The sequence below is a fragment of the Python bivittatus genome, unplaced genomic scaffold (assembly GCF_059951505.1).
Source record: "Python bivittatus isolate LINGU-HERP-01145 unplaced genomic scaffold, Pbiv_v1 ctg000200_np1212, whole genome shotgun sequence".
NCBI classification, from domain to species: Eukaryota; Metazoa; Chordata; class Lepidosauria; order Squamata; family Pythonidae; genus Python; species Python bivittatus.
This window is the reverse complement of record NW_028277040.1, coordinates 6733027-6757709: the sequence shown is the minus strand read 5'-3', so window position 1 is coordinate 6757709 and position 24683 is coordinate 6733027. Positions and strand designations below refer to the sequence as shown.

Sequence of the window (24683 nt, the reverse complement as noted above, 5' to 3'; positions counted from 1 at the left end):
CATGGGTGGGGGAGATTACCCCAGGGACTTGTGACCTTCTGTGCCAGCTTCCCCACTGACTTTCTGGGGAAGCTGGCAGGAAAGGTTGCAAATGGCCATGATGTGATCGCAGGGCGCTTGGCAACCGGTCGTAAATGTGAATGGGTTGCCAAGCACCTAGATTGTGATCACATGACTGTGGGGGGTACTGGGATGGCCAGAACTCTGAGAATTGCTTGTAACCATAATTTGTTCAGCGCCGTTGTAACTTCAAATGGTCGTAGGTTGAGGACTACCTGTATAGTATTTTTTTTTTTTTTTTTGGTTCCTTTGAGTCAGTGTTGACTCCTGGCAGCTGCCTGGACAGGTTCTTGCAGGGTTTTTTTGCAAGATTTTTGGGAGTAGTTTGCCACTGCCTGCTTCTTAGGGCTGAGAGAGAGTGACTGGCCCAAGGTCAACAGCTGGCTTTGTGCCTAAGGCGGGACTAGAACTCACAGTCTCCCGGTTTCTAGCCTGACACCTTAGCCACTACACCAAACTGGCTCTATAGTATTATTATTAGTTATTTGAATTAGATTCCTGGAGAAATGCATTTTTGTTATATTTTCTAGCATCCTGTATTTCCTAGGAGATATTAGAATGCGAGTTAAGGAAAACCACAGGGACATAATATGTGGTTTTTATTCCTTTTGATAGTCATAACTAAGCACTTACTCAATTTTCCACTTTTTCCTAGAAAGGAAAGAAATGAAGTTTGTTCATGAAGGAATTCTTTTAGTCATTACGTTGCAGAATTTTTTTTAGCCTGGTTTATATGCACGAGCTCCATGTGCCTGTATATAGCTCCTGACTGTTTTTTTATCACTCATTTTGAGTGAGTGAATATAGAAGCAGGAACCTACAGTTAATCATTTTGTGGGAATTATGTTTTATACTTTCAAGCAAATCAAAGTTTGGAAGCCAACTTTAAAGCACAGATTATCTTCTGAATACTGCTCAATTAATATCCATGTTTGGTATTTGGGCACAAGGCAAAGAGTTTTTTGAAAAGTTGTCCACTAAATCATTTTAGTGCTTTAATAAATTCATATTCTGAGGGTGATATTAATGTGATTTTATAGATTTTATATTATATGACTGATTTAATGTTTGTTTTATTCTGTTCTTCATTATTTGTTTCATTTTGTATTTATGCTTTTAATTTATTTGTATGCCATCCCATAGACCTGTGGGTATTCTTTAAAAGTTTGATAAACAAAATAATTATTTGACATGGCCAACTGATATTCTCAGCTTAAGCATAATGTAAAACTAATTTTGGCCTCTTCTGTTTGATTCTTATTAAATGAAGCAGTGAAATTTGTATCATAACTGAGGAACTCTGTGTGCATTCAACCATATGAGAAATAGAGTTGCATACAGCTGCCAAAGCATTGTTAGCAATCCTGCACTACGTACCCTGAAAAATCAGTGTTAAAGGGAAGCTGTTGCCCCATCAGTGGACAGTTTTGAGGAATGGGTCACTTAATAATATAATGTGCTGTCTCCTAATTCTTTTTGTTTAGAATTCCATCATTTTAGAATCAAATATGTGTATATGTCTACATGTTTTACAATTTTGTGTTCACCTGTTTCTGTAAATGGGAAGAAACTTTTAAATGAGTAATCAATAAAGAAAATGCCTATGTTTTGAGAAGAGAGACCACTTAACTGAAAATTGTAATTGCCTTCTGCCCAACTGCTTGCTTGAAATCCTAATTTTGTTTTTCTCCTTATTCCTAGTGGTGGCAATTTATGATTACACTAAAGACAAGGAAGATGAACTTTCCTTTCAGGAAGGTGCCATCATCTACGTCATTAAGAAAAATGATGATGGGTGGTATGAAGGTGTGATGAATGGAGTAACTGGACTCTTCCCTGGAAACTATGTGGAGTCCATCATGCACTACTCGGAATGAAGACCACTGTGGCAAGAGGCAGAACCAGGAGATTGTTGGGCTGCCCAGGTCCCACTGGCAGCTTGGAGGAACCTGGGCAACTGAAGGAAGGAAGGATCATTGTAACGAAACCACTCCCCTTCCCCCCTTTTTATAAAATGGTGATTTGAATTGTTTTGAAGAATGGCTCTTCCATTTGCCAGCAGCGGCCAAGCTGAATGACTAATATTAATGAGCTGACTGATCGACATGTAGATACAGAGATGTAATGAACTTGCCAGTGAAGTGATCCATTACTCAAATTGAGACCCATTCAATCAAAATATGGGATTTTTTTTCTCAGGAATACCAAGCCTGGTATTGGGGCATCTTGGATGCCAGCGCTGAAGGCTTTGATAGGCTATCTGCCATCTCTTCCCCCCTCCCTGTTCTGCACATATTACTGTTGGATGTGTGTTATTGTACTGGCAAACATTCTGAGGTCACAGACCAACTGGATCTCAGCTTGGTTCCTTACATCTCTAATAAAGCAATTCTGCAATTGTTTTTCACATATAGCTTGATCTAGGCATGTAAGGAGCTGTTTTTTTTCCTCTTACAGGAGGATGTGACATCAGAGATAATCTCCCAATATATTGAGCCTTCCAAGTCATAAACTGGGCCTCTTTTGTATCATTAAATTATTTTTAAAGAGTTGGACTAAAGATCATGAGGGACGATAAAGCGTGACATTTTAAAAATGGCCTCTGTCCTTCATATAATTATAGCTCTCTGTGGCCAGCCTTATTCAGCCCCCAGTATGCAAAATATTTGTGAAATGGTTTAAACCTGGCCTCCTGACAGTGTTCAAAAACTGCTTTCAATCAGGCTTTAGCCCTGGTTGTTTTCACAAAGGCTGGCAGCAGCCTTCTAAAATTACCTCATGTTTTATAATTTGGGAGTTAGAAAGGGACAGAATTAAGTATTTTATAGAGAAAGGCTTAGTCTGAATTGATTAGCATGCTTCAGCTGAAGATAGCCTGTTCAGCTCAGAATAAGTGTATACCAGTGAGATTGACCCTTCGTTCTATTTCGGATTTTGATACATATTAGGAAGGACCTGTGTAAGCAGACAAAGATTGCCCAAAGATTTCCAAGGGCTGTTGGTTTTCTCTGAATGCTAATTTAGCAAAAGCTTTAGCTGCTTTTTCTTCCATCAGTAAATATGTGGGTGATTTTCCAACATGTGAATGGAAATCTGCTATAATGACTTCAGGCATTTTAGCAGCCAACTAGAGGATATACAAAATATTTTTTATTTTTGCTAACTAGCAGTCATGGAGCTATCAGGTTCAGGCATGAAGTAAGGTGGGAGAGTGTGAACTCTTTTCTATACTGTAAACCATAGTCCTTATGAAGCTTGCTTTTGCTTAGCTGCTATTTTTACGCCGGTAGCAGCTGAATTGGGGGGTTTATGAGAAGAACCTGAAGGGTTTTTCATTAGTTCTGTGGTGTATTGTGGGAAATTAAACCTACCTGTGTACCACAATCCCAGTCTAATTCCTCCATGCTGATTAACGAAATAAAAGTTCCTCCAGATAACAGAATAAGATATTTCTTTTAAAAAGGCATTAAAACATTTCATATTCCTTCTTCTTACTCTTAGTTGGATTGTACTGACTTGTTGGGTATATTGCTCAAAATAATGTTTCAGTAATCATGTACTTGGAACACTGATTGTAGTAGTCAGCCTTCCTTTCTCACATAAGCTAGCCATAAATTTACTAACCGCTTTCTGAGTTATACAGATTATGTTGGTGTAGCTTCTGTGGCTTCCTCTGTTGCTTATTTGTGCCATTAATAAACCTCAGGTGCTACCAAAAGTCATTAACTTGGCATCGATTGTTGTAGCTCCCCTTGGTAGGACTGCTAATGAGATCCAAGTCCCTTCAGAGATTGCTATTTCAAAACTAGAAGCCCACTGTGATAATGTTTATTGTCACTGGCATCCCAAAAAAGCAAGATGATGATCAAAGCTGCACCCCTTTTGTAAGTGTGTCGATGTTGTACAGGTACGGAGGGGTGGGAGTTCAGTTGCATTGCTGTGACCACCTTCTTGCCTTTCTTGGCACCCCATCCCCAGCAGATGCCAATGCTTATAGCGTAGGATAAGGGTCACTGAGAACTGGCTTGTTTGAAGGCATCCAGATTTGATTTGTCTAGGAGGGGTGGTGTCTCTGAAAATTGGTTGTATCTGTGGGTGTTGGAGTACTGGAGCCAGCTTCTTGCATAAACACTAGACCTCCAGATGAGAATATGAGCTATGAGGGCCTGATCTATTAGGACAAAGGATAGTAGATTTCTACAAAGGCCCGAGTATGGTTATGCATACAGGTATTACTGTGTAATATCTTTTATGTGTGGTGTTAAGGTGTACAACCTTGAGACACAGCCTACTTTATGAAGATGGGGATGCAGCCTCCATCAATATGCTTGTCATAAGTAGCTGCCACTGCTCCATGGGGACCCAGCTAAGAGAAGATCCTGCTCTAAGAAGTTGAACGTGCAATTTTAATACTTTTTTGGAGCATAATTCTGCTTCAAAGACTGTTCATCAGTGGTATCCTGCTTTCTCCTGAGTTTTATAGAGCCTGCCAAGAGGATGAGCAAAAAAGATCAGGGCTTTTGGCAAATTATTCTGGACAAATTTTGTGGAGTTCTGTAGACTCAGTTCTGAAAAACTAGGTTAACATTTGCCCTTTTAAACATGTGTGTTGTGCCTGCAGGCTATGAGTTGTATTGCAAACAATTTTTAGTGTGGGTAACCTGAGCTGCAGATGATTAGAAAAGCAGCATAACAACACAGCTTGTTTGAGTTTCCTCTCTCCCAACTTTATTTTTCATATTCTGTTTTTTTGCCATTACTGATGAACTTATCTTATGGTACTGTGCTTTTTATGGTTCCATCAACTTTTGAAGAGCACCTTTTTCCTGCCCAACTATCCTATTTTCCTTTTCCAGAAACAGGTTGCCTTAACAATCCTTCACATCTGGTGTCTTCTCTGCTGTTCTGGGAAATGTCATATTTGTTTTTGGTTATTGAATATTAATATTGAAAAATCAATAATGTGAATTCTTAACTCTGTCTCTTTGCAAAGCCGAATCCACCAAGTTTTATTCCAAGAACAAATACATACTGGAGAAGTTGGATGATGATTCAATGGCAGAACATAAATTGAATCCTGACTGTTTCCTGGCTATGAAAATAGTTGGAGGGGGTTTGCGTTTTTATCAATAGCATTTTTGTGTTTTTCCTATTTAAAAATGCTTTCAGCTTCACATGATTTTTATAAGGCGCTACTCAGTTGCTTGTCTGGGGAGAGACTGTACAGCTTCTATGGAAGGCAGGGCCACAATTCCCCATAAGAGTTTGGAGCTCTTTGATTGTATGACTGCTCCCTGCATCCTTCACAGGCCAAGATCATCTTCCTGTAAACTGCTGCAGAGGGTGTTTACAGATTCCTTGCCTCCTGCTGGTTTAATGCTTTTAGTCTGCAATACTAATGTTGTGAAAAAAAAAATCCTTGGATTTTATGCTTATTTTTTATTTTGTACAATTTTGAATTCTGTAGAATGTCTATGGATGATGCTATGTACAAGGCCCAAAGTAATCAGACTCTGTGTGTATGTAATGTTGCATAGACTGCATGTTATATCAAGACAGTGAGAGTGGTTTTTCAAATACCATTTATTATTTCCCCCAATTTTTTTCACTAGTGTTTAATTAAGAAAAAGGGGTGAAGAGGGAGGGCCTGGGAAACTGGATTCCTCCCTTGTATCCCCTTTCCCCAAATCTTGCTATCAAGTTATTAAATATGTTGAACATTCCACATTCTGTTTCAATATCTTGTGGGGAAAAACACGTAGTGGGGAGATAAAAAAGAGCTCAGTGTCAAATTATTTAGTTTTTCTTTCTTCATAAAATGGCTTTGATTACTTCAGCACTCATTTTTCCAACCATGCAGTTATGGCACATGTACCCACATTTTCTTCGTGAACATTCCCCTGCTTCTTTTAGAGACCAACATTTGTTTGCTATGGTATGAGTGAGCAGCTCATGGTCTGAGCCCCCACCATTTTGAGACCATGCTGTCAAAATTCAGAAGCAAAATGGCTGAATTTAAGATGGGGTTTCCCCAAATTAAGGGTGGGAATGAATGGAAGTGAGAAGCATAATGATCCCAACTCTACCTTTCCACCCTCAACATCCTCCCAAATGGTGATTTGGGCACATTATGTAGGGCCTTGGATATATTGAGGGCAAGGATAGGAGCAATTCACCTCTCCTGCTCTTATTTCCACAGATCAAAGCTCTTGGCTCTGCCCTTTCTGGGAGAACACCAGATGGCTCCTCTAGCCCTCCAGAAGGTTGGAAAGCTGAGCTTTGGCCCTGAGCCTTCAAATATTGCTGTATTGGAGGGTCAGATCTTTCCATACAGGAAACTACTTTTTGTCTAGCATATGAACAATAATCTGGTGCCTTCAGGCCTAAGGATTGTCTTTTCCAGGGGCTTTCTTTGCTCTCCTTCAGTAGAAATTAAAGAATTTCTTTTCCTCATTTGAGAGTTAGCATCATATTACAGGTGGAAGAGGCAAAGGGTATGGCCTGCAGTCTATTATATCGTTTAGCTGCTCTTTTGCTTGAATTTTACATGGTTTATAAGGATGGCCCAGAGAAGATGTGAATACTCTTGAAGTATTGCTTATGGGTTTGTTGTTTTACCTTGGTTAAACTGGCAATAATTGGAAGGGACAAGGAGAATTTAATGAGAAAAGTTTTGCAAAGGTCTTACTGCCATATTGAAATTCTTCAAACTACAAATAATCAGTGTGGAGAGAATTAAAGTCCTGTGAGTGGATGATCTTTGTTCAGTGTGGTTTTGTAGTTGTGGCCCCATTGCATCTCGAAGAATACTCGATAGTCCCCTTGTCTTTTTTTTTTAGCCTTGCATGCAAGCCTTGGAAGACAAGCTTGTCAGCTGAAGTCTATAATGGCAGATCTTTTATCACAGAGCAATGTAAAAATACTGGCTAAACTGCCTGCTTTTCAGAAGATTTGGAAGGGAACAAACAGGCAGCTGCTTGCCTTGTACATAACTAGCTCTGTATGTTTTTTTCTAATAAAAAAGATCAAGGGAATGATTGTCAACTCATTCTCTTTAAAAAAAAATCTTTATCTAGATCACCTTTTATTTTGGAAAGTGAAAATTCTGTGTGATCTCTAACAGGTAAGCTTTTGTTAGGAGGGAGGGAGGTCTAACCTTTACAGGTTGTGATGTGGTTTACACTTTATTTTTTCTCATTTATCCCTGATTTTGGTGTGGAATGAAAAATGAAGCGTTAAACTTTCTCACATAAGAAAAAGGACTTAAAATGTGTTTCTGGTGTACAGGACTGTAGGCATGCTTTGCTAGAGAAAAATCAAAGGTATAGTTAGGTTAGATGGTTTTGCACAGCTCCAGAAGTTAAAATGTAAAGGAAATGAAGTGTGTTGAATCAGTAACAACAGCATGTCTTCCAGTTTTGGGTTGTTGGAGCAACCTTTGTTCATAGCAGTATTTGAAAATGTCATCAATGAAGGGAATGATGATCTAGATAGTATGATTAAATTAGCTATGTAATGACAGATTTTGAGCTTCGATACATAAATCTGCAAAAGTTGACATGCCAGATTAGAAAAATATAGAAATTCTCTATGATAATGGATTTCTCAGAGATTATATGTGATTCCTGTCCAACATACATAGTATTCTGTATCACTTTCACTGGACAGGGGGTACTGCAGTATAGAAACACAAGGTGATGTTGCCCAAATCAAAGGTCTTAGAGTGGTGCATTTTTTTTTTATATGCTGAACTTGACAAATGAGTCCCATAGGAAATTCAGAGGAGCTGTTAGGTGTACCTATGAAGAGAATTTGTAAAGTCTTCTATACCTAATAATGTGTGTATACCAGATCAGTGGCAATGCTAAAATCCATGCTATAGAAGAATGGTGCCTTTTTTCCCTAGTGCAGCTAAATAGGCAGCAATTCAGGGCAAAAAATGTCGTGACCAGTCCTGCCTGGGCCCGGAGTGTGAACTTTATGCAGTACTATTGCTCTTTTGCTCATAGATTCCATTATGTTCTTCATATACTACATGGGAAATAGCACAGAGTGGTTTCAGTGGGAGTCTTCCTGAAGATTTCTGGCTGAGATTTCATAAAAACTAGGTGCTGTTTTTCAAATATTGAATTATGTGCCTCGTTGCTTGTGTGGCAAGCCTCATTTGCTATCATATAAGAAATAGACATTTGATTTAAAATGAGGCACTTTACCAGTAGTGGCCATGGGCTCTGAGCTCTTACAGTATCCCAGTAGGTTGAGAACAGTGTGGGATTTTAGGGAAGGATGCGTTGCTGGTTGTTTTATTGTGTGTACCATTAAACCATTGGGGGGGTGGGGTGGGGAGGAGACATAAATTTTTAATTTTTTTAAAATTGTATTTGGAATTAACTGTTGCTGTGTACTAAACCCTCTTGTTACGAGTCCTAATAAATAAATAAATAAATCCCCCAAAACTTGCACTGCCCTCCTGACAGTTGTCTTGAACTTTTCCATGACTTATTGTGCACTTAAAGTATTACTAGACTTAAAACCTATTGGTTTCTGGCTTCTTATATGTGCATCTCTTTTTAGTAGTCCAAGAATTAAAATGAAGGCTCTCATAAATATTTTAAGTCTAAAAATAGTATGATGTGTGCTTGTAAACACTGTTGTCCTTAAAGAGAGTTTGGAAGAGGAAGAAATTAGATGTAGTGAACTGCCAACCTAGGGTGTGGTCAGTGTACTTCTGACATAGGTTCATCGGTTTGAATATTTGCATGAACAGGCTGGTGCACAGTAGCTACCTGAAAGTCATCAGCTACAGGTAGTTTTCTGATGCTGTGCTGTACTAGCATATCACCTCTAAAACAGTTATGCCTAAGACCTGACTAAAGCAGGCTAATTATTAAATACTGTTGTCCAGATTGTCAGCTATTTGGTATCAGCTGTTTTCTTTACAATGTGTGCACAAGAAATGAACAGTGACAGTATTTTATACTTAAGTAAAAGCACTTGTTAGTGGGGTTGCACAGTCTCTATCCTGTGCTATTTTTGTTTTGGGGATACCTAAATATAGGTGTATAAATATCAGGGCATTTCCAAAAATCACATTCCCTTTGATACAAGATAATAAAAAACTAAGCTAATTTAATTTCCTTGGAGATTATCCTACTAAGGAATTCCAAATGCCAAGTTGAGACCGTGTCTGTTATTAGGCCAGCTGAAGGTTTGGAGGTGGTGCAGAGAGTAGGACACTGATACACAGCAGATGAGGTCAGTGTTTTGTGGGGTTAGAACACACAACCTGAGGCCTAGGATGTAACCCCAGAACCTTTCCAAGTTGCAGCTAAATTATATTAATTGCATTCAACTTATTTCAAATGCTATTACATGTTTGTCCGGTCACTTCACATTTCTGTCTGTGGGCCCCATCTGTTTTGAAGTGAGGTGCCTACCCAGAGGCTAGATGTGTCCTCAGTTACAAAATGGTTGCAAGCTTTCACATTTCCAGGAGCTTCATCAGGCAAAATATTCTCCCCAATATGATTAGGAAGAAGATATTAGTATTCCATGTTTAGAAATCTAAAATTCAACATTGGTGAGAATCATAGATCCCTTGGCAGATAGAAAGTTGGGGATAATTTAAGGTATTGTCCTAGATAAAAGAGTGAATGGAAGCCAATTCAGGTAAGCATCTAGTGATTGATGGACTAGAACCTGCAGAAAATGCACTCCTAGCATTGCTATTATAAATTCTTCATGTGGTGAATCCTACTGGTGAAAAGCCAAAGTAATTAAGATGATATTAAGGTTTAATGCTCATTGTGAATGGTTAAAGAGTATACTGAAATGGTTAAATGCACAATCAACTCAGATACTGTGGCTGAGCAACTGATTCAGTATTTGCAATGTATAATATACAGAATTACTTGAGTGTTGAGAATGTATACTAAAAAAATTTAAATGGCTGTAAAAATAAAGTATTTTACCAGATTCATTAACAGATCTGATAGTTCAGAGATAAACAGCACATGCTTTGCATGTAGTCCATCTTAGATTTGATAGTGCCAGATTCTGCATGGATAAATTATCTGGCCCGCCACAAGGCAAATTCTTACGTTCGTGCAAGCAAGATCATATGTAAGCTTCTATTTAGTGTTAACAAAGTAAACGTAGGGGAGGGGTTAGTGTATGCATTTGGGTATGTGCACTTAGAGAAAGGCTTCTGAGCCTTCCAATTCTAGATCAGGGGTGACTGCATGCAATCCCCTGCCCTGTTTTTGGAAAGAGAACACATTCAGTGAAGATCATAAATTTTGTAAGCATTTTAGATATGTGTTTCCCCATATTTGGAGGGGGTGGGGGTATAAAATATATTAAACCTCGGGGGGGTTTAAGTTAAGTTAGTACTAAAAGAACCCCTCCTCTCAAAAAAGACTAAGTGTGCAGGCTCATCCCCTCCCATGATGTTGACACTTAACTGTTGGAGGAAAACATGTCCCTCTCTCTGCTGCAATCTTGGTTGGCTAAATACGTTTCATGATTCATTAATTTATATACTGCCTTTCCTCATTAAACCCAGAGCAATGTCTAAGAACTGTAGCACTGCCTACAAGAATTTTCAATCAATAGAAACTGAAACCTGCACACATTTTAAACATTCTGAGCAACCTGGAATATCGGGGTGGATAAGCTATGGCTATCTAGTCCTTGCTAAACTTCCAATACCAGAAGATCCAGCTGAATGGCCAAAGAAAGGGGAGAACTGCTTGAACATCTAAAAGTTGAGTGCTCAAACATCCTTTCACCATGTGGAAATTCCTCAACCTGTACAGTATTACAGCAAAGTCTTTTACTGTTCATTTTGAGCTGTACGGGGGTGGGGGCTGATTTCTATGCACAAGCTAGCTGATACCAGCAGTGATGCTTTGTTTCTATTTTTCAGAGATTTATGCAGCAAATAATGCTACAGCCTCCTTGATCAGCTTGCTGCCCTACCTGCTTTTCTGTTATTGAAACTAAACTTGAATATTGTAGAATGCAGTATTAATTCACCATCTCTGATGAAGGAACCTGTCTAAATTTTTTTCTTGGAATCTTCATATGAAAGAATATACAACATTCCTGAATACTGGTGGGCAGTTTTGCCAGATAGATGCCTTCTAAAGCAGAGGCAAATTATCTCGAGACAATCTCAGACAAATTTAACTATATCTTTATTGACTTGTGCATATTCCATTGTATAATGATTTCTTAGTACTTTCCATGAATGCATTTTTCTTTACCCATGCTTTAAAAAAGTATATTTATACATATTTATAGAATATTTATATAGAACAGCTCTTCTCAACCATAAGTTTTTACTTGCAATGAACTTTCATTCTTGAAAGAATATGGGGAGGCAGTCCCATTCAGAAAGAATGTGCAATTTTTTTTTCCTGTAAAGCGGTAAACATATGGATATATTTACAGCACATAGCACACATTGGCTACACAGACAAAATCATTGCTATAACATTGGTGGTTTACATGTGCATAATCAGATACAAGAATCACCACCATTGACTCCGTCCAATGGCTGCAACACAAATAAAATGTTCTTTCTCACAATTTACAATCCTAAAATTTACAATTACAAAATAGGAAAAGCAGGGAAAAGCAGACTAGTGTTGACCTCACCCATTTTCTGATGGCAAAAATACAAAGATGTGGGGATAGAGTATGTCGCAGCACAGTCACAAATAGGTATCTTAGAATGATGCACCCCACAGTAAAACAAAGGCAATACACATTCCGATCAGAAACCTTGTTTTCCAAAACTTTTGTACTGTGGCCTGAATTTGTGAAGATGTAAGCAGTCCTTGAGAGAACCACCACAGGCTATCCTATTTTTCTTTGGTAGACAAGGTCATCCCCAATATTATGGGGCTATCCTATTCACTGTTGAGAGCATGTCTATAAAGCATGTCTATAAAATCTCTCTTAACCTCTCCAATCTACACATTCTGATTTCCACCAGGCAGAGTAGCCCAGGCATTACAACAATGCAAGAAAATACTATATGAGCCAGATGCTCCTTCCTGTCATGTTTGCCAAACTTCTGTGAACTTTGAATGTACAAGCTGGGGAAGAATATAGTATCTATAGTTGGTTGAAGGGGGGAACCCCCCCCCAATTTTAAGTGAGCCCTACATTGAGGGAGCAGATACCTAATAACATTTTTTACATCACATAAGACTGCAGATCACTGAAATGGTTGACTATCTAATGATAACTTCCATAATCATAATGGCAAACTTATTATGGTTTAACAAAATGAGATCTATAGTTTTAGATGAAAATCAGTTCAGCTGCAATGTATCATAGGACCAAACCATCCATCCATGTAATTTAGAGGTATACACACACACATGGAGTACACACACACACAGACTTAGTAAATAGTAGGAGAGAGAGAATTGTGATGAACAACTTTCCTGTCCATGGTCCTCAGCCCAACTGTGGGCAGCCACAGGGATTGATACCAATTCCCCTTGGCCTTGCTTCCACTTTAAGTGAACACAATCCTTTCAAATTTAATAGAGTTTGGCCCTATTTTAAAAATATTTTTAGCTTTTATACATTTTCAAGAATCATTCAGAAGAATAATTTATTAATAAGTTTAGAGGGTATATAGAAGTCACTTAAAAATACTGTGAAGAACTATTTCATATTATTATTATTATTATTATTATTATTATTAGACAATAGCTATGTATTTTAGATGTACCTGCTTGCAGAATAAAAGGATTATAACCAGAAATTTGCTTTTGGGTCTAACCTTGTTTAAATCTGAAACCCTATTTACATCCTTTAAGAATTAAATCTTTAAGGACAAAAGGCTTTTCAAATTGTATGAACCAAAAAGAAAAAAGAAAAAAAGGAAATGCCAATAGAAATGAGATTGTTTATTCAGCAAAAGGTGAATTAGCCATTAATTGAGCCATTAATTAAATTACTCAGAACATTCTTCTCATTATATTTTAGATATTTAACCATCTCTGGGTTAAATATTCTTACCTTATTTTTAACTTCTCAGTTTGGAAGTCTAATAAGATATGCCATAATCCCATGGGTCAGAGCCTTTGGGGGAAATTTTTGAAGAAAACTGTAGCCCTGAGGTATAGGTATTAAACCTATTTAGCATCCTAATTCAAAAACCAAGTATGAATGCTTGAACAGTCTGATACAATATGGAACTGAGACCTCTGGAAAGAAATTACAGATATACCAGGTCAGGGCAATGACTGTAATGGAAAATGCAGGCTACCTATTCGATTCAAAACCGATCAACCTGATGCCGCCCTGTGATGCTTCACCGCTTCTCAGATACTTAACCAAAAGCCCTTGAGAAGGGTTGAAAAGGGTAAGAGCCATAAGGGCAGAAACGGTGATGCACTAAGCCGGAGGAGATTAGCCAAAAGGGGTAAAGAAAGTACCTCAAGACACCTCGTTATGTTGGTAAAAGATGCAAACCTCACTAGAGAGAGAAAGCGTAGGAACCTACCTGCAAAATGGGAGCATCCAGGAAAGAAAGTTCTACATTAATCTCTTTTTTAAAAGACCAAAGGCCTGTAGAAGGGCATCCCCTGGCTCCTGCTGCCTGGGTCAAATTCTGTATCGACATCTGTGGGGCACATAACCTGATGGCCTCAGACATTTAACTCGTGTAGAAGGATTTTTGTCACAGGCAGGTACTAGGTTTTTTTTTGCATTTGACACTATTTCGTCATGGTTAGTGAACCCAGGCTGTGCCTCAACCCTCCCTGTCTCCGAAGGAACATGAAAGGTCCAAGGAAGAAGGTGAACCACCTCTTTGCCTCACGGCACCTCCCTCATTCCTATCACTCAGCTTGGTACCCCCCAAAACGAGGCATTCTCCTCCAGAGCCAGTCACTGGCTCCAGCAGCAGCAGCAGCAGCAGCAGCAGGAGGGACGCAAAGGCAGAGCACCAACGCCTTCTCAAGAAAAAAAAATAAACACCATACTGTAAGACGTAAGCCAAATATAACATGTTAAAGTACACTAATGCAAATGTGGTTAATAGCTAAGGACACTTTATAATTCCAAATGCTCTGACAGATACAAAAAAAGTGCCTTCTAATAGCAGTGCTTTAAAAATGCACAAAATGGTGTATTATTATTGCTCAGGTAAAGTATTCTCAAATAGGAAAAATATGCCCAGGACACACAGGACACATCTGGGGCAGAGCAAATCATCCACTAGGATTTCAGCATTAGATGACGTAGCACCACTTTCCTGTTGTTAGGATCATTTTTGACCTAAGTTCTACAAAGGAAAAAAAAAAAAGTCACCTTTTCTTACTTCTTTCTAGGGCAAACACTTCCTGAATGAATCCTCTCTTCATAATTCAAGCAGAAGTCCAGGTGTTTGTGTGTCAGTGTGTGTACATACTTGAAATGACTAATCTTCAGAAGTAACTTTTGGTACACACAAACACTTAAAATATTTAGACGAGGCTGTGCTAACCTTTGGGGGTTCAAACTCAAACTAGTAACTACAGGTCCCCTTTTAAACCAGTGATGTTGCCTTCATGATCCATCAGTTACAACTGCCAATATAAAAAGACATTTTTACAATCCACTGTATTGGACAGCACATGCACAGTAATGATTTTAAGTTATTTTATGCATCCTATGATATTTCTGGTTAAATAGTGTTTCTGTAATTAGCATTTGACTTACCCACAAATCTTGGTATGAAGAAGAGCTATTTCACTTAAATCCCACAAATCAATGAGATGGCTGAAACCAATGCTTCTCAGTTTTTATACCCAAATGCACATCAACCCTGCCCCTTCAACACAATGCTACGGTTGCTTGTCCAGATACTTTCCTTTGATTTAAGCTGTGTCCCCCATGGTGTTCATCTGCCACGTTCTTTTCTCCTCTGGAGCATCCTGACTATCTCCTGTTGGAATGCCCAAAGAATTCTTCTTTTTAAAAGTTTGTGACAATGAGGGCAATATTTGCATGTGTAATTAAGTTTCATTCTGAAGAGAGAGAGACAGATGCACCCACTATGTGTAAACTTGCACACTGGCAATTTGATGAGCAGCACCATGTATCCAGTTAAGAGAGACTGTGGTCAGACATGACGGCAGCACGTCTAGAGTGCCTTCTGATACACAACGTTCACTTAACCAAAACAGACATGTAAGTGAAAAAGAATTAAACGTTGTGCATCACATACAGCATCACCAGTCCAAATCATTCCATTGAGGGTTTGGGGATTGATGATGCTCTGTTTCAAATGCACAATATTTTGCTATGTTCAATTCGTTATACATTCCTCCTTAGAACGTGTGCCTAAAATGCTAGGTTTACAGTCAAATCCTATGCATGTTTACTCAGGAGAATGTCCCGCTATATTTTAAGGGGCTTATTCCCTTAAGAATTATAGAACAGAATGCCTTTATTACCCAATATATTTAACTGCAGCCCCATTGTACAGCACTTTTCTTTTCTATATATGGATTTATATTTCAGTAGTATTGCAACCAGAATGTTTTGGTAGACTGTGTCTGAATTTTTCAATCAATTGATTCTGCAGAGAGACTGACGGAATTGGTCAGCCCTGCGTACCCGTCACCAACTGCCCAAAGAGGTTTCCAATGATCTAAGGTGCCCCAACATTTTTGTTTTCAAAAGCAAAGGACTTTTCTAATAGGTAACCCAATTAATTTCTGATAAAAATGTCAGTTGACTGAAACAATAAATACAGATGTACAAAAACATTCTGGTGAGCCTCTACAATCCCAACAAAATATTTCACAATATATTATATACCTACATTTATAATACATGCACCAACATGTCCCACACTGACAGACAACAGTTATTTCCTGAACAGCAGGAAAAAAATAGTGTTAAAGATTTTGGTCCAATCCTTATGAAGTATTTGAACATTTGAAGTAGTAATCATCCCATCCTTCACCCCAATACACAGAACACAAATAGCAGAACTTTGGGGACTGTTTCTGGAAGTGAAGTCACTACCCACAGCTATTGTTAGAACAGACTTTTTCAGATCACGGCTATTAAGACCAGGAGTCTCAGTACAAGATGCATCGCACGTAGGGTTTGCTGGCAATGCAAAGAGGGTCCACGAAACATCACCAGTCCCTAGACAGTTTGGTGTTTTGATCCCTCTTTGGGGGCGCTGGAGGTGGGCCCCTCCGTAAGGTTGCATAGCCTAATATATGACTACCTCCAAAGCTGCTGGTCTTCTGCTTGTCTGTGAGAAGTTCTGGTGGGGGCGGGGGCAAAGCCATGTCATCCATTGTGGCAGTCGGCTCAGCTCTGGATATCCGGGCAGAGGAGAGGGAGCTATGTCGAGTGATGGACTTACGCTGCAGAGTCCTATTCAGATCAGCCAGGAAACCAGGCTGAACGCTAAGGCCAGACTTGGGCGAGGTGGGCACTTGTGCACTGACAACCACCTGCGTCTCCACCATTTCTGCTTGCGTGAGACGGGTGCTGTCATTGCGTTTGGGACGTGTTGGAGGGGGAGCTTTCTTCCCAGATGACTTAGACCACGGCTGGGGTTGGGGATTGACCACAGCGACCTTTGGCGAGGTATTGCCTGAAAAAACAGCAGGGATTTCTACGGGTGGCAAAGGAAGATCGATTTCAGGTGGCGGAGGGGGAAAGTCTGAATCTGACGGAGGAGAAGGAAATTCCTCTACGGCACCTTTGCCCGGTGCTCCCGTGGCAGGGGCTTTCGCTGAAATGCCTGCCTGCTGGAGAACGACAGGCAGACAGAGCTTTCCTGGCTTTGGAGGAGCCGCGGGTGGAGTTGGGGATTCCTTGGCAGGAGACCCGGAGGGCTCGGGGGCATGTGCAAATTTGCTAACCAAGATGTCCACTGAAGGCCTCTTAGGTTCACTGGACTCGACCGAGCTATTCGATTTTATACTGGAATTGCGCTGAGGTGTAGGAGGAGGCTTCTTTCCTCCAGGACTGGAAGTCTTACTAGCTTTTTTGACTGGAGAACCTCCTGACTTATCTGGGGCAGGGGAGACGATCAGTGGAGAAGAGGAAGGAGAAGGTGGAGGAGGGAATGCTAGGCTACTTTCAGGGGGTGGAGGAGGAAAATCAGGGGAGGGAACAGAGGTCGGCTGCCATTTTGGCTTGGCTTTTACTGCTGGAGGAGACTGGGGTGGTACACTCAGAGGGGCAGGTTTTAAAGGCTGGGGCTCTGAAACTGGCATGGGAGGGGGAGGAAAATGGCTGGCTATTTGCTTCACAACTGATGGCACAGGCGACTGTGGGGAGGGAGGAAGCTTACTAGAGTGGTTCTGCTGCTTGGGCAGAGTGGGTGGAGGAGACGGACCTAGCGAGGCAGGAGATAATGGCATTTGTGGGGTGGTGAAACTTGGCTGCTTCTTTACTGAAGGAACAGGAGGTGGTGGCACTGGATGTGGCGCAACTGCCGAGATGGATTTTGCACTGTTTTGTGTAGGGAGAGTCACAGCAGGCTTAGGAGGAGCTTGTGGAGGTGGAGGTGCTGGCACAGACGGAGGTGGCGGTGGCAAAGCTGCAGACTGAACGATGTTCTGATGAACCTGATGAATTTTGAGAGGGGGAGCAGGAGGAGGTGGGGGTGTGAACTGTGGTACCGAAGGGTTGGAAGGCACAGGTTTCATGAGCTGAGCCATTGCGGATCCTGGGGTAGGGGGAGGAGGAGGGGGTGGCGGGGGAGGGACTACACCATTAGGAGGTACTAAATTCTGAGGTTTCCCTGGAGGTGGAAGTGGGGATGGCGGCTGCTGTATCGTGATAGGTGATTTGAAGAGAAGCCCGCCATGCTGAGAGGCATTCTGTAGTCTTGTTATAGTGCTGTATTTCACAAATACTGTTGCTGAGCTAGTTCCAGATGGCACAGACTGGCCAGGGAGAGGGGGAGGAGGTGGGGGTGGAGGAGGCGGCGGGGGAGGAGGGGGAGGCGGAGGAGGTGGAAGGGGAGGGGAGGGCTGTGATGCTGTGTATGGAGTAGCTGTTTTAGTTTGTGGAGATAAAGGCGGTACAAGTGAAGTGAAGGGTCGGTTTATTGAGTCCATTCGAGCCTAAAGGAAAAATGAGAGCAAAATGTTCAAAAAACAGATTCATGCAAATATCATTTCTTTAGACAATTATGATCCTGTGTGCTCAATACACATAACTAAGTTGAACTATGAAATATTGAAGAAAAGGTGTCATTTAACTAACAAATAAGGGTAATAGGCAGAAAAAACTACACAGCATCTCGTGTGGGATCACAATTCCATTAAGGAGCGTGGGTATTGGAAAAAATCTCCCTTTGGGACATTTCAAAGTGTAATTCCTTCACAATTCTAGAAGAAAAATATGTGTAAGAGCTGAAAGGTATCACTGAAAAAGCATGTGAACAAGCAATTATGATCAATACAGTGAGCGCAGAGTGAAAACTATCAAAACCTCCATATCACAGCATAGGAAAGGCATGCACAAATATTTCGTGGGGGAAAACAAGTAGTCAAAGAGAGTAACAAAACAGAAGGTATTATGAGTTCTGGTCAAGGTGCTAAGGTAATTTACTTTGCAGTATGGTTGTATTAATGTATGGAGCCAAAATAAGCAAATCCACATTAAAGAATGCCTTGCCCTCCTGATTATGCAATGCTTTAAGTTAAATATGATAAAGCCATGAATTCCATTGCAAAAAGGATCTGAGGTTTGGCAAGCAGTAGCACTATTTGAGATCTTTCATTCTGGGCAATGTGTCCCAGGAACCTAGGCTAAACCAGAACTACACAGATTAATGTGGGCTGCATGACATGGTCAAATTGCAATACTACAGGTTCAAGCACTTGTGAGCTGATCAACATATCTAAGGATTAGAACTCTGGAAAAGTTAGTCTGCATGATTTGGGTTGCATCATTCCCCCAGGTTAATAGTTCAAACAAAGCCCCTGACCTTAACGCTACCCCTGCTTAAGCCATCACTGCAGTGGAGCTGAGAGCTGTTCCAGGTTTTGCTTTTGCCACATGAGACTGCAGGGCAACGGGAAAAACAAGAACAAAAACACAGCATGAAACACAGGGGATCAAGTGACAGGGAAACCAATGGGGGGCTTCAAGCAACTTTTTCCCACCATGACACATTTTCAGAAGTCAGGAGGCTTTGCTGGTTTACACTTTACACTTTGGCTTCTTACATGAATAAAAATCAGGACCTTCAAGCAAGGCCAGATTTTGTACAGAAAATTCCCTTCCAACAATGATTATACTTACGCTAATCTTGCTGGACTCTTCCAACTGAGTTCCCCGCTTCCAAGCTTCTGAAAAGATGGAGCTAACAATACTTTGGGAACGGACATGTCCTGTTTGGGTGTCTGAAACTCCGCTGTCAGATTGATTGGAATGATTGGACTGAGATTCTGTCGAAAGAAATATTGAAAAGTGTTTGCTATTTTTCTACTTTTAAAAAAATTCACAACTACACCTGCTTAGATGGAGCACTTTCACGCTTCACTGCGGCTGTGAACCGATGGCATATAATGAAACCTTACTAATTTGGGGGAAAAAAAGAGTGCAAGACAAAGTAGAAGCCAAATCTTATTTTGATGCCAATCATATAAACATATTTTCAATTTACGGATTCTTTTCACTTAATCACCAAACTAAAAGGGGTCATTTAGGCCATCAAAGTCAACACAGAATTCTAAATTAAAGTATTTCTGATTGAAATTGCTCCAGCATTTGCTTAAACTCATCCATTATTGGGAACTTACCTCCTCCATTGGTTCTATTTTCAAAATGTTTTTAGATTCCTCCCCCCCCCCAATAACGAGCTGGAATCTGATTTCCTGTAATGTAATTTAATCAGTGTCCTGAATTCCAGGTTGATAGAGAACACGTCTTGACTTTCTTCTATGTGACACCCTTCAGGTTTCTTGAAAAATACTATAATTTTCTACTTTCCTCAGTTTCTCTTCATAAGACCTAGTTTCTAATCATCACTGCCCTTATTTGAAACAGTTCTAATTTCTCTGAATATGAAAGTTGGTGCCTAGAACCTAACAGAAGAACCAAGCTGGAATATAGTCAAAGCAGAACTTAGTGGAATATCCATGACTTGAATACTTCAATTCTTGTAGCTTTAAATTATATCTGCCTTTTTAGCAGACAGGTCACTCTGTTGAATCATATTCAGCTTGTGATCAGCTACAATAATCAAGACCTTTTCACATGTACAGTGGGGCAAAAAAGTATTTAGTCAGCCACCAATTGTGCAAGTTCTCCCACTTAAAAAGATGAGAGAGGCCTGTAATTTTCATCATAGGTATACCTCAACTAGGAGAGACAAAATGGGGGAAAAAAATCCAGAAAATCACATTGTCTGATTTTTAAAGAATTTATTTGCAAATCATGGTGGAAAATAAGTATTTGGTCACCTACAAACAAGCAAGATGTCTGGCTCTCACAGACCTGTAACTACTTCTTTAAGAGGCTCCTCTGTCCTCCACTCGTTACCTGTAGGAATGGCACCTGTTTGACCTTGTTATCAGTATAAAAGACCCCTGTCCACAACCTCAAACAGTCACACTCCAAGCTCCACTATGGCCAAGACCAAAGAGCTGTTGAAGGACACCAGAAACAAAATTGTAGACCTGCACCAGGCTGGGAAGACTGAATCTGTAATAGGCAAGCAGCTTGGTGTGAAGAAATCAACTGTGGGAGCAATAATTAGAAAATGGAAGACATACAAGACCACTGATAATCTCCCTTGATCTGGGGCTCCATGCAAGATCTCACCCTGTGGGGTCAAAATGATCACAAGAATGGTGAGCAAAAATCCCAGAACCATATGGGGAGACCTAGTGAATGACCTGCAGAGAGATGGGACCAAAGTAACAAAGGCTACCATCAGTAACACACTATGCTGCCAGGGACTCAAATCCTGCAGTGCCAGATGTGTCCCCCTGCTTAAGCCAGTACATGTCCGGGCCCGTCTGAAGTTTGCTAGAGAGCATTTGGATGATCCAGAAGAGGATTGGGAGAATGTCATATGATCAGATGAAACCAAAGTAGAACGTTTTGGTCTAAACTCAACTCGTTGTGTTTGGAGGAGAGAGAATGCTGAGTTGTATCCAAAGAACACCATACCTACTGTGAAGCATGGGGGTGGAAACATCATGCTTTGGGGCTGTTTTTCTGCAAAGGGACCAGGACAACTGATCCGTGTAAAGGAAAGAATGAATGGGGCCATGTATCGTGAGATTTTGAGTGAACACCTCCTTCCATCATCAAGGGCATTGAAGATGAAATGTGGCTGGGTCTTTCAGCATGACAACGATCCCAAACACACCGCCCGGGCAACGAAGGAGTGGCTTCGTAAGAAGCATTTCAAGGTCCTGGAGTGGCCTAGCCAGTCTCCAGATCTCAACCCCATGGAAAACCTTTGGAGGGAGTTGAAAGTCCGTGTTGCCCAGCGACAGCCCCAAAACATCACTGTTCTAAAGGAGATCTGCATGGAGGAATGGGCCAAAATACCAGCAACAGTGGGTGAAAACCTTGTGAAGACTTACAGAAAACGTTTGACCTCTGTCACTGCCAACAAAGCTTATATAACAAAGTATTGAGATGAACTTTTGATATTGACCAAATACTTATTTTCCACCATGATTTGCAAATAAATTCTTTAAAAATCAGACAATGTGACTTTCTGGATTTTTCCCCCCATTTTGTCTCTCATAGTTGAGGTATACCTATGATGAAAATTACAGGCCTCTCTCATCTTTTTAAGTGGGAGAACTTGCACAACTGGTGGCTGACTAAATACTTTTTTGCCCCACTGTACCATTACCAAGCCAGTCAGCTTTCATCCTATACCTGAGCAAATTATTTTTTCTTTGGTGGACTTCTACATCTCTCTCTATTAAGCTTCCCTTGTGATTGCTAAATTTGCATGTTAATTTGGTAACAATTATGTCCCAGCAGCTATTAAACTGTTTAAAGCCTGGGTTTGATGCTATATGGTGCTCAGTTGTGTACTTATAAGGAATCTTCTAGCTTAGAAGCAATCTAATCAACTTTCTTGAAAATCTTACTACAAGTTCTCTATTCAACTTCTAATGCCCTAACATGACTAGAATTGGGTTGCATTTCCCTTGGGGCCTGATTAAGACTTTCTCAGATTCTGGCTGAAGCAAGTCTACTGAGGAACTTCCTTAGTTCATCTCACCTTGCTGGACAGGTTCTCTTCCAACCTAAGAAGACAAATTAATGATGATTTGGCATGTTGTGGCCTTACCTTGTCAGCACTACCTTGATAAAACCCTGGCCGAACTAAAGCAGAGGATTTGAGATCTAGATATTCAAAATGACAGAGCCAAACTCTCCCATCCCTTTAATAGCACAATTGCTCCTCCTCCCTGGTCTGTCTCTAGATATTTCTTTAACATCTTATATGTTCCACATAGGAGATCATTTACTTTGGCCTAAATTGGGGCAACAACTAGTAGATATATAAGCCTCCCATATGAAAGCTGAACTTGTTCCTGTTCAGACTCAGAGGTAGAATCTGTTTCACATGCACTATCAAAATGTATACCCAATGGCAATCAAGTTTAATACTTCCAATTGTTAATAACTTTAATTGCCATTGTGACCAAGAAGCTGTTACTCTTCCCCTAGCTGACCACTCTTCAGAAACCTCTAAGAAGGTTGCAAAATTCTTATCAATAGCTATAGTTGTTAGAAATCGTCTGATTCTTCCCTCATGGCATTAATTGTTAGATGCTAATTGCTTTAGGATTTTCTCAGAATTTTAAAATTTCTTTTTATAGTTATTGCGTTATGTGTTGGTCTTTCATTGTGTTTGGTCTTCGACTGTAAATAAATTTATTGTCTTTATTAAATCCATTCTGTATTTTTATCCCTTTCCTCTCATCTATTGAGCTATTTTTAAGGTTGGTGTCTGGCTTCTAAACAATTACCTGTTCCACCCAGTTTTGGTCATTGGCAAATCTAATAAGAACTCTCTTTACTTCTTCATCTACGTCATTAGTGAAAATATCAGATAATATATTATTGATATCTCATTTCACTTTGATGTGGAACAACTGATGAATATCTTTCAGTAGGTTTCCAAGTCAACTGACAAATGCTTTGCTGAAGTCAGGACATTTTATGCTTACAGCATTCCCAAAATCTACTAAGGCAATTAACTAATAAAAAAATGAAATTAAGATTATTTTAGCAAAACATTTTCTTAAAAAGTTATTAGGACTTCTCCTAATAACTGAACTGCTTTCAATATGCTTACAGATTGATTACTTTATTATCTGCTCTAGACTGTTCCCAGGTACTCATGTCACAATAACTGGTCTGTAATTTAATTCATTCCTTTCCATTTAATAATGCATTTATTTTGCTTCCACATTAGACAGTAGGCATAATTTTCATACCAAAGGGGATGAGGGAGAGAAAAAGAAATGCATATATTTGAACTAGTCCCTGAATCAATACATACGCATTACGCACAGAAATAGCTATTTGTATCAATTGGTTTATTGGGGCTTACCTGGCAGACTAGATGAACTGGATCCCGACTTAATACTGGAGCTGGACAGAGAAGTCCAGTCATATGCCGATTCTGTCCTTTTCAGAGCTTCTTGATAGTTCACATACAATTGCTTCCCATACTACACAAAATATGAATGCTGCTTGGTTATACCATTTCCAGCAGTATGATTCAAATCCAAGCTTAGCCACGTCAATCACATTGCATACTCTAATTCTACAAGAGCACGTTTAACAGTAGCAGGACTGTCTGGGTTTGGATTAAGAACTGGAATGTTTTTTTTTAAACTCTGATTTGGCTAAAAGTCTAAAAAAACAACTTTTTTGTAAAATAACTGGCTCAGTAACATGGGCAGACATACACAAACTATAACAAAAATTGATAACTTACGTTAAGTTACTAGGTCCAAGCAATAATTCTTTCCTGACATACCAAATGATAATTTTCTAGACACCTATCTTAGACTTATGTAGGTATATATTAACATAGTAATATAAATAAATTCATGAAGAGTAAACCAGCAACAGTTGGTTTCAAAAATGGATTTAGCTAACAAAATAAAACTAAGGCTATATACATGCACATCAGGCCCCTAGGACTGTTTATTCTGACAAAGATTTTAAAAAGAGGGTTACAATTACAGATCAACTGAATAGTGTCACTAAGAAGAAGCAATTAAATAAAAATGTTAGGAAGCTGAACATATTTGAGAATAAATAAAGGGGTTCCACCCATTGGTTGCACAAGCAGAAGGCAACCTGAGCAACCCTTCCCTTCATCTGAAAGATGAGTATCCTCAGAAGAGAATGGGCCGTGTGGTCCTTAGCTTCAGCATGATGGGGTACAGGAAGCTGCCTGAAATTTGCCACAGGAATTTCCCCCCTCCTTTGCTTCCAGAATTCTGACACTGCCTTCAATTCATCTTGCCTAGGTATAGGCTGAGTCAAACAGACTTCTGATTTTACAGTTGCACTGTTAAGAAAAACAGCAAATTTAAAAAAGAAAAGATATATGGGCAGTGTGATTATGCCTC

At 39.9% G+C, this 24683-nt stretch overlaps 2 protein-coding genes across 7 annotated transcripts in view; one reads left to right on the top strand and one right to left on the bottom strand.

Moving 5' to 3' along the window:
* ABI2 (abl interactor 2) overlaps positions 1–10035 on the top strand; it is a 59552-nt gene extending 49517 nt beyond the window's left edge. For all 5 annotated transcript variants that reach the window (XM_088135648.1, XM_007431048.4, XM_007431050.4 and 2 more), the window contains one exon: positions 1762–10035. In XM_088135648.1, coding sequence (XP_087991774.1) covers positions 1762–1937 — 176 coding nt within the window. In that variant the 3' untranslated portion in view covers positions 1938–10035. The remainder of the gene's footprint in view (positions 1–1761) is intronic.
* Positions 10036–10509: 474 nt separating this feature from the next.
* Positions 10510–24683, bottom strand: part of RAPH1 (Ras association (RalGDS/AF-6) and pleckstrin homology domains 1) — a 79870-nt gene continuing 65696 nt past the window's right edge. For both annotated transcript variants that reach the window (XM_088135646.1, XM_088135647.1), the window contains 3 exons: positions 23651–23771; positions 19357–19502; positions 10510–18170 (listed from right to left, as the gene is read on the bottom strand). In XM_088135646.1, coding sequence (XP_087991772.1) covers positions 16218–18170; positions 19357–19502; positions 23651–23771 — 2220 coding nt within the window. In that variant the 3' untranslated portion in view covers positions 10510–16217. The remainder of the gene's footprint in view (positions 18171–19356; positions 19503–23650; positions 23772–24683) is intronic.